At 39.6% G+C, this 13,582-nt stretch overlaps 1 protein-coding gene and 1 pseudogene across 1 annotated transcript in view; both read left to right on the top strand.

The window, feature by feature from the left end:
- Window positions 1-13,582, top strand: part of L2HGDH (L-2-hydroxyglutarate dehydrogenase) — a 47,008-nt gene that overhangs the window by 21,083 nt on the left and 12,343 nt on the right. Inside the window, exons 5-6 of the mRNA XM_047767277.1 lie at window positions 3,763-3,925; window positions 5,539-5,573. Coding sequence (XP_047623233.1) covers window positions 3,763-3,925; window positions 5,539-5,573 — 198 coding nt within the window. The remainder of the gene's footprint in view (window positions 1-3,762; window positions 3,926-5,538; window positions 5,574-13,582) is intronic.
- Window positions 6,922-11,455, top strand: LOC125121446 (histone PARylation factor 1-like; annotated as a pseudogene).

Below are 13,582 nucleotides of genomic sequence, written 5' to 3'. Positions count from 1 at the left end.
GTAGGACCTTACTGTTTATCCATTCTAAATGTAATGGTTTGTATCTACTAACCCCAAACTCCCAGTCCATCCCACTCCCTCTCGTCCCATGTTGCAAAAATTTTAACTGTGTCTATAAACTTTGACCTTTAAAGATAGCTCTTGAGAGCATTCTCTGTGGTTAAATCCTGACTGCTTCCTCTGACTTTAGCTATGCCTTTTCTTTAACAGCGTTGGTCAGCCCCACATTCCTCTGTTCCTCTATCCTGACTGACTTGTAACCCCTGACCTTCCGTGTCCTGTTTGCCTGGTTCTTTTCCAGTTACCTGATCTGCCATGACCTCAGGTTTCAAACTCTGACCTGCTAACCTGGGCTGTACATGCCCAGCCTGCAGGTTGACATGCCACCAGCTTGTCCCCCAGCCCTGCCCTGGACCTGAGGATTGGATTGAGACTGCTCAACAGCAGTGACTCTCTTCACCTTCCCCCCATGTACACATACCACTAAATTGTGAGGAAGGTCACAGCCAAGACTAGAAAGGGAAGGAGAAGGAAGATCTGTTAGGGAAGGTCTAGAGTGGGGGAAATCTAGTATGTTTAAAGATAGCCCCCAAAGGTTCAGTCAGTAAATATTTGAGTGCCTTCTATGTGTCAGGCATGTGCTGGGTTATAGGAGTATAAGATGAATAAGGAGGATACTTGGGATTTTAAAAACTATTGATAGGAAGCATTTTTACAGCATGTTTTTACCCCTCAGTTATCATACTTGTCACGTGGTTTTATGGTATGTAAGAAAGTTTTTTGTTGGGAGTTCCCCACCGTGGCTCAGTGGAAACGAATATGACTAGCATCCATGAGGACTCAGGTTTGATCCCTGGCCTCACTCAGTGGGTTAAGGATCCAGCGTTGCCATGGGCTGTGATGCAGGTTGCAGATGTGGCTCGGATCCTGTATTGCTGTGGCTGTAGTGTAGGCCAGTGGCTACAGCTCCAATTCTACCCCTAGGCTGGGAACCTCTATATGCCACAGATGTGGCCCTTAAAAGACAATAAAATAAATAAAATATTTTTAAAAAAGAAAGTTTTTTTTATGACTAAACTCTTAGTATTATCCTAAGTTATCTTCCAAAGTTATTGTACCCTAAATACTATGTATAGGTTGAAGTTGAATTATATCTAGTGACCTGTGAATATGGGGATTTCAGACACTCTTAGGTTCTAATATAGAATCTTATATGTATCTACTGTATTGAAACAGAAGGAATGATTTCCTCCTCTTGGCAAATGCTCTCATATTCTAGAAGCAAGGCTGTCAGGAAAATGAGGAAGTTTGCCAAATACTGCATTCAATTTGTGAAAAGAGACTGTGGGGAGTTTTGTGAGCCTTCACCCTTAGTGGCATCTGGCCATTTGGAAGCACTGATCAGGGATGAGTGGCAAAGTCAAAGTCAAAAGCTTTAAAGGCCAAACATGTAAATGTACTGGGGTGAGGGTGGAATGGTAAACTCAAAATGAGAATTTATGTATTTATTTATTTATTTTTGGCTAACCCGTGGCATATGGAGATCTGGGCCAGGGATCAAATCCAAGCTGGAGTTGCAACCTGTGCCACAGCTGTGGCAGTGCTGGATCCTTAACCCACTGCACCAGGCAGGGGATCAAATCTATATCCCTGCCGCTGCAGAGACACCATCGATCCCCATGTGCCACAGTGGGAACTCTGAGATATTTAAAATAATATTATCAGAGTTCCTGTTGTGGTTCAGCAGGTTATGAACCTGATTAATATCCATGAGGATGCAGGTTCGATCCCTGGCCTTCCTAGGTGGGTTAATGACCTAGTGTTGCCATGAGCTATGGGGTAGGTTGCAGACCAACTAGGATCCTGCATTGCTGTTGCTGTGGCCAGCAGCTGAAGCTCTGATTCAACCCCTAGCCTGGGAACTTCCATATACTGCAGGTGCAGCCCTAAAAAGCAAAAATAAATAAATGAAAATAAAATAAAATAATAGTATCAACATAGCATGAGTACATAAATACATCATTGTATTTAAATACTTCAAAATACATCACATTGTACTTAATCTCTGCATTCTTTATTATGGTATAGTTCAGTAAAAAAAATTTTAATTAGAAAGAAATAGAAAAGATAATATTACAAGATGTCATTTTAAAACTTCAACAGCAGTGCTAGGCTGGCCACACAGAAGAATGAATGGCAGCATTTACCATTCGCACTTGATTTCTGGGCATTAGTTATCCTGGGAACCAGGCTACCCGTTAGGGGAAATTGAATGGGAGAACCAATATACCCTTACATACAATAAGGCAACAGAAAATGGTGCCATTACCAAGGATTCACAAAAATATAGTCAATACTTAGTGTGTGAAATTCTGCTTGTATCTTTTTCTTCAGAATTAGAAAAAGCTAATGCACATTCAGTGTTATTCTAAAAAATTAAATAGGTATGGTTGTAAATCATTTATCTATAGAGTTTAAATGTGTTTTGAGGAGTTCCCATCGTGGCGCAGTGGTTAACGAATCTGACTAGGAACCATGAGGTTGCGGGTTCGGTCCCTGCCCTCGCTCAGTGGGTTAAGGATCCGGCTTGCCATGAGCTGTGGTGTAGGTTGCAGACGCGGCTTGGATCCCGTGTTGCTGTGGCTGTGATGTAGGCCGGGGGCTACAGCTCCGATTCAACCCCTAGCCTGGGAACCTCCATATGCAGCGGGAGCGGCCCAAAGAAATAGCAAAAAGACAAAAAAATAAAAAAATAAAAATAAATAAATGTGTTTTGAGTGGCAAAACACACACCCACCCCAACATAGCAATAAAAGACCTAGACTGTTAATTTCTCATATTACCTGAAGAGAAAGTCTGATTAAACACATCAAATTTCCATTCAGTATTTGTAGCCTTAAAGATAAGAGTCTGCAGCAAATCGAATCAACACTTTGCAAACATTGTGAACAAGTCTGAGTTCTCATTGAGTGTGCATAACACATATATACTCCTGGGAAAATCTCAGTGCAGTTTATTTAAAATATAATTGGTGAAACAGAATTTGACTCAGAATCAAATATGAATCAGAATCAGATTTGGTGAGGAATAAATAAAACTGAAAAACTCATTGTATGTGGCACAAATAAACCTATCTATAAAACACCAACACACTCACAGACATAGAGAATAGACTTATGGTTGCCAAGGGGGAGGGAGAGGGAGTGGGATGGACTGGGAGTTTGGTGTTAGTAGATGCAAGCTATTACATTTAGAGTGGATAAACAATGAGGTCCTACTGTATAGCACTGGGAATTATATCCAGTCTCCTGGGATAGATCATGATGGAAAAATCATATTTAAAAATATATATATATGTATGAGTCACTTTGCTGTAAAGCAGAAATTGGCACATTGCAAATCGATTATACTTTAATAAAAATATTTTTAAAAACACCTCATTGTAGCAGCTGGAAGAGCCTAGCAAAATTAACTCCTCTAAGGAGGAAAATTGTTTTCTAACTGTGGAGGGTTTCTTATTTAGCTAGTATTATTTCTTTTATCTGTTAGACAAATTGTATCTTTATGCAATATCAAATTTAGGCACTGAATGGAGCAAGCTTTTATTTTTCTTTAAGACTATCATGTTTGCCAGAAAAGGCTAATGTGTGTTATCCATCAATATAAATAGTAAACAGATTCAGCCAAAAATCAAATTTATTGAACAATCTATCCTCAGTGATTTTAATTGTATTGTCTTGACTTTCCACAACCCTGTCCTAGGGTCTAATGGCTATTGATTGTCCATATACTGGCATTGTGGACTATCGGCAGGTGGCTTTGTCATTTGCCCAGGATTTCCAAGAAGCAGGTGGCTCTGTTTTAACCAGTTTTGAAGTAGAAGATATTGAAATGGCTAAAGAAAGCCCTTCAAGAAATAAAGATGGTAAGCTTTCCTTGTTTTTCTTTTGAATATTTGAATTGACTTCTTTTCTTTTCTTTTTTCTTTTCTTTTTTTTTTTTTTTTGGTCTTTTTAGGGCCAGACCAATGGCATATGGAAGTTCCCAGGCTAGGGGTCAAATTGGAGCTGCAGCTGCTGGCCTACACTACAGCCATAGCATAGCAACACCATATCCTTAACCCACTGAGCAAGGCCAGGATCGAACCAGAGTCCTCATGCATACTGCTTGGGTTTGTTAACCACTGAGCCACAGCAGGAACTCCAAGTCGACTTCTGAAAAAACGGGACTGTTTTTTGGCTAGGGTAGTGCTGATAAGAGGGCCACCAGGAGCTAGACTAGAGAAGGGTGCAAAGTGGGAGGCAGGTGCAGAAGAGCTGAAGGAGAGACTGAACATAGGAGAACTGGGACTGCTAGTGAGTCTTGTGCTGATAGAATCAGGTCCTGGTGGGACACTTCTGACTGGTGCTACAACCCCCAACTGCCAAGGCTGTTCATGGCGAAGTAGCCTCCAAACACTTCCCTATCCAGTGGGTTAGAGTCAGAAGCCCTTGGGAATGCTCATTAAAAAATACAGATTTTTGAGTTCCTGCTGTTATGCAGCAGGTTATGGCATTGTCTCTGCGGCAGCGCAGGTTCAGTCCCTGGCCTGGGAACGTCCATATGCCACAGGTACAGCAAAAAAAAAAAAAAAAAAAAATGCAAATTTTAGCATCACCCATCTTACTAAATCACACTGTGTGGCTATAGGACATGACTCAGCCATTCTGAACTACCATACCCCCATATGCCTGTACTTAGAGTGCGTTTTGTTTTGCTTTAGGGACAATTTTTTTTTTTTAAACCAAATGAATTAGTTCGTAAGCCTTAGATTTCCTACTGGGAACTTTGAAGAGGGGAAAAAAAATAGTGCTCAGTTCATTCTTCATGACACATTTTTTAAGATATTTGGGCTATCTGAGTCATTCTCCCAGAGTCCTTCTAAATTCTAAGATGAGCAAAATTGTTAAATAATTGAGATTAAGTAGGTAGCATAATCAATCAAATTTATAAGTAAGTAGAATATATTACTTAATGCTGTCTATATGCTTTATGGGTCCTTGAGATCCCATGTGTCTGACTGGAAACTAATTTTATAAATGGTTTATTATTGGAAATTTTGTGTTGTCATAACTCTTGCCTCTCTACACAACCAAGTATCTGCAAGGATTCATGTAACTAACACTTGGACAACAAGTGCCATAGCTTTAGTCTATGGAAAAATACATAATGATTTATGATGATGCATCCTACAACATGTTTTCTAGGATTGCAGTTCAGAGAAAAGTGGGACTGCCTGTGTTAGAGTGATATGGGGAATGTTTTATAAGCGGAGATTAAATGAATTAAAAGAAAATACGCTAAAAAAACATGCCAGAGTTTTATATATTGTCAGATATGACCTAGTTCAATCTTGTTACTTGGTAAAAAGCTTTAGAATGAAAAGTGGGGGGCAATCATGTCACAGAAGACAATCCTTTAAATTTATTACTAGTATAATATTGCAATTAATAGAGGCATTTTTTCCTAACCGTAAGTATTTCACTAATTTTCTTTCAGGGATGAAATACCCGATTGTTATAAGGAATACTAAGGTAAAGATTCTTAAGCAAAAACTACTTTCAGCTACTTTACTGTCATTTTGTCTTCTTTCTTAAGAAGTTGAATTAACCATAGTTTTGTATATTATGTCACTGAATGAAGTTTGTCTAATGTAAATGTTATTTTGCGAGAAATTCTTTAAGGTTAATGGAACAACTTTCATTCTAAGAGGGTTTCAACTTGGAAATGTCTTCACAAAATGATTGTGGCAGCAAAGAATAGGACTGCAAGCACTTGGAGTAATAAAAATGGATAGATGTCTTATTGCTCCATCTACTTCTCTACATTAACTTATTAACTCTAGTAATTAGAAGACTTTGTGGGGCAGGGGGGAACAGGTTGTGCAGAGAGAGGTGGACTGCTTTCCTTTATTGTCTCATAGTCTAAAACAAGAATTATTGAATGGCATAGAGACATTACATTAGCTCTGTGTTCACTGAACCATTAGAGTCTAGTCCAGAGTGTGGAGGTGTTTAATGAGTGTGGTAGAATTTATTATAGGAATTAGGCCTTACACAATTTTGAAAGGATCTGGGGAAGTTGATATATTGGAGGCATCTCCAGCCAGTCTGAGAAGCCCAGTGTGTCCAGCTGCTGAAGTGGGGCTGCAAACAGGAAGCTTATGAGGAGATATGGGGAGCTCTTGCTTCTCTCCACACCCAAGTGTGGGCTGGGGCAGCACTTGGTTAGTAGCGGTCAGTAGTTAGGAAGCGAGCTGAATATGGAACCATACTTTACCTGGCAGTGAGTGTTTGTCACTTCATTGGACTGGAATGACCTTCAGAGAACAGTGGCTGCTGCTTTGCTTCTGTCTGCCAAAATCATATGCACTTCCTGTTTGGTCAGCTTTAAGGTGGAACCATATTTGGGAAGCATTATTCCCAGCTTAACCAAGTTGACACAGTATAACCCTCTGCAGTCTATCCCTTTTCAACCTGGCATCCATTCACACCTCTTGTAACTGCATTTAACTTCCAAATAAAGACAATAGAAAAATTATGCTTCCATCCACAAGGTATGACAAATCTTTCATACACCTGAAGGGGTGCTTACTCTCTGAAGAAGATACGAAGTCCACATTATTGATCATTAATGTTCCTTTCTTTCCTAGCTGAGTCATACTCTCCCTTGGAGATCCTATAACTTAAATTCTGAGATATGAGGTTAACCACTATTTAAGCATCTTATATTAAATCAGTAGTTTTCAACTGGAGGTGATTTTGCCCCCTAGGAGACACTTGGCAATGCCTGGAGATAATTTTATTGTCACAACTGATGGGAGCAAGCAGTGCTCCTGGCCTTTGGTGAGTAGATGCCAGGGATGCTGATAAACATCCTACAATGCAAGAGACAGGCCCCTGCAACAAAGAGGTATCTGGCCCAAATGTCAATAGTCCTGAAGTTGAGAAACCCTGTGTTAATTATGGGGACATGACAGAGACGGGTGTGCTGGTGGTCTTGGGCTGCCGTAACAGAGTGCCATAGTGTGGGTGACTTGAACTACAGAAATTCAGTTTTTCACAGTTCTAGAAATCTAAGATCAAGATACCATCAGGGTTGGTTTCTAGTGAGGTCTCTCTTCTCAGCTTTGTGGATGACTGCCTTTTCCCTCTGCCCTCATAGGTATGTACACATGCAGAGAAAGAGCAGGAGAGAGCAATCCCTGGTATCTCTTTTTCCTATAAGGTCACCAGCCCTATTAGATTAGGGCTCCACTTTTGTGACCTCATTTAACCTTAATTACCTTTCTAAAGGCTCTGTCTCCAAATACAGTCTCATTGGGAGTTAGGGCTTCAATGTGTGAATTTGGGAAGGACACAATTCAGTCCATAACAATGAGGATAAAGAAAGAATTGGGTAATATATAGACAATTATATTTATTTCAAAGGAGGAAGTACTTATAGCTACTACACTCTTCATTTCTTTCAATCATGTGGTCATAGCTGATATTTATAATTTACTTCTTCCACTACTCATTCCATAGTCCCTTTGCCCTTGGCAGGCATCTCGGCTGGTCATGGTTCCTAGTCTGGTGGGGTAACTCAGACTTTCTTTCCTGAACTGTCTGTACCATTAGCATCCCTGCCTGTTTGGGGCTGTGGTAGTTTCCATTAACTTTTATAATAATACATGGGTCTACAAATAACAAATGCTGGAGAGGGTGTGGAGAAAAGGGAACCCTTCTGTACTGTTGGTGGGGATGTAAATTGGTACAACCACTGTGGAAAACAGTATGGTGATACCTTAGAAAACTATACATAGAACTACCATATGACCCAGCAATCCCACTCCTGGGCATATATCTGGACAAAACTTTCCTTGAAAAAGACACATGCACCTGCATGTTCACTGCAGCACTATTCACAATACCCAAGACATGGAAACAGCCTAAATGTCCATTGACAGATTATTGAATCAGGAAGATGTGGTATATATATATATATATATATATATACACACACAATGGAATACTACTTAGCTATAAAAAGAATAAAATAATGCCATGTACAGCAACATGGATGGAACTAGAGACTCTTATACTGAGTGAAGTAAGTCAGAAAGAGAAAGACAAATACTATATGATATCACTTATGTCTGGAATCTAATACACGGCACAAATGAACCTTTCCACAGAAAAGAAAATCATGGACTTGGAGAATAGACTTGTGGTTGCTGAGGTGAAGGGAGTGGAATGAATTGGAAACTTGGGGTTAATAGATACAGACTATTGCCTTTGGAATGGATAAGCAATGAGATCCCTCTGTATAGCACTGGCAACTATGTCTAGTCACTTACAATGGAGCATGATAATGTGAGAAAAAAGATTGTAACCTGTATGTGTAACTGGGTCACCATGCTGTACAGTAGAAAAGTGGCAGAACACTGTAAACCAGGTATAATGAGAAAATAAAATAAAATAAATAAATAATACTTGGGGAAACTAAGACATATCTTGGGAGAACTGCATTCCAGACATGCTCCTCTTCGTCATCCCCAAGCCTTCTGTGTGCTAGCAACTCCATTTCTCCTTGTGAGTCAAGACCCCATTTGGTATAGTAATCCCGTCTCCTATTGATTCACAGGTAAGAGGAACCCCAAATAGTCAGGTGTGTCCATATCAATTTCCAGCTTAATGGAACCATTGCTTATTCTCTACTGGAAGCATTTCCCCCTTGGGAACTATGACCTCTAGACCATCAGAGCCGAAAGTTGGAGGGATAGGAAACAAAAGTTTCACTAGTGGATTATCGTAACAGTAAGGAGCTACTCATATTTCTTCTTCTTGATTTCTAGCCCTGTGAATCCTGTCAATGGGAGAAACAACCCCATAGATTAGTCACTGGTTTAGAGCATGTAGAGAACCCTAGAAGACATTGTCCCAGCCCTGTAGATGTTGCCAGGCAGCTAGTGCTTTTATTGGATCTTCAAAAGCCCATTCTACTTTTTTGTCACCCAGCAGCTTCGGGATGGTGAGGAAAATGGTAAAATCAGTGCATTCCACAAGCATGAACCTATTGTTACACTTCATTTCCTGTAAAATAAATTCTCTGATCAGAAGTAATGCTTCTGGTAAAATACAGTAAGAGTGAATAAGGCATCCCATAAGTTCGTGGATGGCAGTTTTCACAGAAACATTGTGGGCAGGAAAGACAGATGTATATGCAGAGCAAGTCTGTTCCAGTAAGGACTGAATGCTGCCTTTTGTTTTTGATTGAAGTGGTCCAGGAACCATATGAGTGGCTCTGTTGATCTGTGCTCTTGGCAGATTGAGCATTCAGCAGTGGCTGTAAACAGATCAGCTCTAGTCAGTCCATGTTGCTGAACTTTCTTACTGCCATAACCATTTTGTTAATGAGGCCATCAGGTGAGGACAGAGGTGCCCGGGGAAAGAGGCTAGCTAATATCCACAGAGCAGGTCATTCTCTCCACTGATTATTAAAATCTTCCTCTTCCACGATCACTCTGCCATGAGCATTCACATGAAACTCAAATATCTTTCTTATCTGAGCCTCTTTGGAGAGGTCCATTCACATGTCTTTTCTCCAGAGCTCCTTTTTCTGACCATCCAGACAAAGCATTAAGTCACTGCACATGAAGCAGTGTAGATCCACCCCTCTAGCCATCCCTTCTTCTAGGGAGGATAACCAAGTATGGCATTCAGAGTTCTGCCCACTGGGAAGGTTTCCTTTCACCACAGTCCTTCAGGCCACTCTTGAGTGCAGATCTGGTTCTATAGCCATTAGAGGTGCCAGAATGTTGTGCAGAACCATTTGTAAACCAGGCTTGATTTTTTTTCTTCTTGGTCAGCTGATCATAGAGAATGTTCATGGGGCAGTTTGAGAGGAGGAGGTCATTTAGCAGGAGTAGAGGACATGGGGATCTGAGCCACTTTTATGTGCCTGCAGGACCATACAACCCTAATCTTGAATATTCTATTTCTTTTGGATGACAGAGTGCTTTGTGTACACACCCAATTTTGCAGCTTGGTGTCTCAGACAATACCTGGTTCATTATGAGTAGTTCACATGGTAACTTGGTGACCTGTAGTCAAGTGTTGAGTCAAAGGCAGAAGCACTTTCTCAAAAGGAGGATAATTACCTCCAGAGGGTGGTATGACTTTCTTCCCAAATCCTAAGGTTTTGTGCTGTGATTCCACCTATAGGGACCTATCAGAGTCTCCATAAAACATTGCTATAGGCCACACACTTTGATTACCATCAAGGCTGCTGTGTCACCTAGCAGAGCAAACAGGTCTCCATTCAAAAAAGCATTAAAAAGCAGAATGGTCAGTAGCGGTGGAAGTGCAGACCTGGTGGGGAGGGGCAGCAGTGTGAAAAAACAATTGAGGTGAAGAGTAAATCCTGTGAAGCTGATGTCTCCAGTGACTTTAGAAAGAAAAAAAAATTGAAATTCATTATAAGCTTTCTCTGCCTGAAGATCTATCACTTCTGAAACTTCTGTAAAGAATTTGATCCTGGGAAGGCAGCTGATTTCACTTTTCTGCAAGGCCTGGGCTTCGATTAGTGAGTAGGCCTTTACAATACTCTTGCTAGAAAATATAATGAACAAAAAATCAGCAAGCCTGATTTTAACTTTCACTGGAGATTTTACTGTGACCCTCCTGAGTTCCAGACCACTAATATTGGAGCTAAGAAAACTCTGTTCCCCATGTATTTCAGGGAGTCTCCTGATGAACTTCCTGTATATTTTTGTATAGATGAAGCAAGGAAAAATTGTGTAATTGGTCAAAATGGAGATAAAGTGTTTGCTGCAGTCAAATTATTATTGATGAAAAAACTTAAGTAACAGATAAAAAGAAAACTAGTCTCTTGAAAAATATAGATGAAAAGCTTAAGGAAGTAGCCAGAGAACTGGATTACTCATTGGAACAAAGAACCATGAAGCTGAAACATGGAGATAAAACCATAACAGACCTCATGGTGTGGGCTTGGTTGTCCCAGTAGATTAAAACGATATTGGATATAAAGAGCTCTCTAAAACAGATACCAACTTCAAGAGAATTTTCCAGACAATTATTTAAGCACCAAGTGACGAGGAGAGATTAAACCTTTTGCTCATTCAAGAGGTAGTGACTTTTGTGGAGTTTGTTAGTGATGAATGTGACTAGGGGAGGGGCTTAAGTAGCAATGGGCTTCTCTTGGTATGGTTCGGATTATTTTCATAAAGTTGCTGGCCACTTTCACCTTGTGCATGTACTCTGTCGAAGAGAAATCCCTTTGCAGAAATTATTGAAGATTATCTGTCGAACAAAAGTAAAGAGAACATAGACCAACTTGTAGCATGAGTGAGAGTTGGCTTTCTTTGGTGTACATTATTTTAAAGTATTAGCATTAAACCTGTGATTTTTTTCTTTTTAAGGAATACCTAAAATAAACTGATGGAAACATTTACTAAAAACTTTTATAAAGCTAAAAAAAAAAAAAAAAAAGGACTGAAAGCCTGTTTCTGCCCCTGCCCTCATCTAAGGAATATTTTCACTAGAGTATGGCAAGGTATGCAGGGGCCTATGGGAAACCATTGGATACATATTTAACTCACAGTTGCTATAGTTGCTTTTTATTTTGGCATTTTTCCCTTCGTACAGTTAAATAATCGAATTTTAAATTTTGAGTCAACTTACCAAGTTGAATATGCTTTTATGACAGGTTAAAAGGAATTTTTAAGATAAACTTTTGGGAGAGGATTGCAAACTAAAGATTTATAGATTGCATATGGGGAAAGTATTTTTCACTTATGAAATGGCAATAGAGATACATAGTTTATTTTTGAAGAAATTATTATTGAACAAATATATCACTCATTGGAAATTCAAAATTTCCGTTTTGGACATGAAATTAATGTGCTGCTGAATTTATTGTTTCATGGATAGCATAAACTAATTTCAGAGACTTATGACAGTTTTTTTTTTTTTTTGTCTTTTTAGGATTGCACCTTTGGCATATGGAGGTTCCCAGGCTGGGGGTCGAATCTGAGCTGTAGCCGCTGGCCTATGCCACAGCCACAGCGATGTAGGATCCAAGCCACATCTGCAACCTACTCCACAGCTCATGGCAACACCAGATCCCTAACCCACTGAGCGAGGCCAGGGAGTGAACCCGCATCCTCATGGATGCTATTCAGGTTCTTTAACTGCTGAGCCATGACAGAAACTCCTTGTGACAAATTTTAATCATTTCTTTCTTTGGAACTATTCTTTGAGTTTTTAAAGTAGAACTTCTCGGTTATTGCATTTTGGTACCATTCTACAAATACTCTTATCTTAACATTTATTGTGAGGCTTTTCTTCATTTTATGTTCCAAGAACAGAAGAATTGCTGGCCTCTCAAGCAGGAACTGGTAGATTTATATCACAAAAAAATACTTCTTGTATTTCCGGTATATAACTCTAGATGAACAGGAAAGATATTAAACACCTTAGAAGAAGGCGTTTTTGTTTTTGTTGACATAGTCCTTTTGACTTCAAGTGTTTTAAAAACTTTCATGGGTTAGTCTAGCTAATTTGAATTCACCACAATGAAGTTTCATCTGATTTTTGCCAGAGGATGACTTGTATAACTCTTGAAAAGAGGCTTACCTTTGTAGGTAGGCAAAAATAGGATGCATACAGAGACAAAATAAGGCTGAATCAGAAAGGGCTAGAGAGAAAGAGAACATTGAGGCAGGTGAAAACACCAAGACTTCAGAAACAGGTCCTCTGGGAAGGAAATCTAGGAACAAGAAATTACCTGGAGCAAGAGGTGTTTGTTGTTTACTGTAGAAGAAATAAAGCGATAGAAATTAGAGTATGGTAGTGAATTAGGGTTATGTGAAATTATTTAGGAAATAGAGTTGCAAATTGGTTAACCTTGGCAGGATAAAGCTAAAGATATATAGATGATAATCACAAAATAAAATTTTTGGGAAAACACAGCAGCCTAAGATTAACAGTGTCCTAAGTCATTAAAGCAAACCTTGACTCTAGTGTGTGTTCTCAGTTAATGTGGATTGAATGGATGAGTTTTCAAAAATAGCCTCAGTTTGAATAGTAGATAATTATCAGGAAGGCGGAATTGGTTGTTGGGTAGATTACAGTTGGAATTGAGCAAGATTACTGAGTGTGAAGCAACCTAAGAGTAACAGGATAATTACTCCTAGATAAGACAGGAGAAGCTGTCTGAAATACCAAGGAGGCCAGCATGGTTGGGGGCCACCTAAGTTGAGTTTGCTTCTTCATGCCACAAGTAGTTAAGAAGTTCCATGCTCAGTCTTACTAAAATAGGGGTGTGTGTGTGTCCTGTTAGAGATCCTTGCTAGGTCAGCCACTGTTATCTCTAGGTTAAAGTACACAATTTAAGGTAACATCCTCTTGTGTGGCACGATCCTAAGTATCTAGCTGCCATCTAAATGCTTGAGAATTTACTTTGCTGATATTTGTATTTAATTTCCTCTTTTAAAAGGAATAAAAAGAAAACAAAAATCCGCATCTGTACCCTTACCATC

The sequence above is a fragment of the Phacochoerus africanus genome, chromosome 2, assembly GCF_016906955.1.
Source record: "Phacochoerus africanus isolate WHEZ1 chromosome 2, ROS_Pafr_v1, whole genome shotgun sequence".
NCBI lineage: Eukaryota > Metazoa > Chordata > Mammalia > Artiodactyla > Suidae > Phacochoerus > Phacochoerus africanus.
The sequence above is the reverse complement of the archived record's forward strand: the minus strand, read 5'-3'. Positions and strand labels throughout refer to the sequence as shown.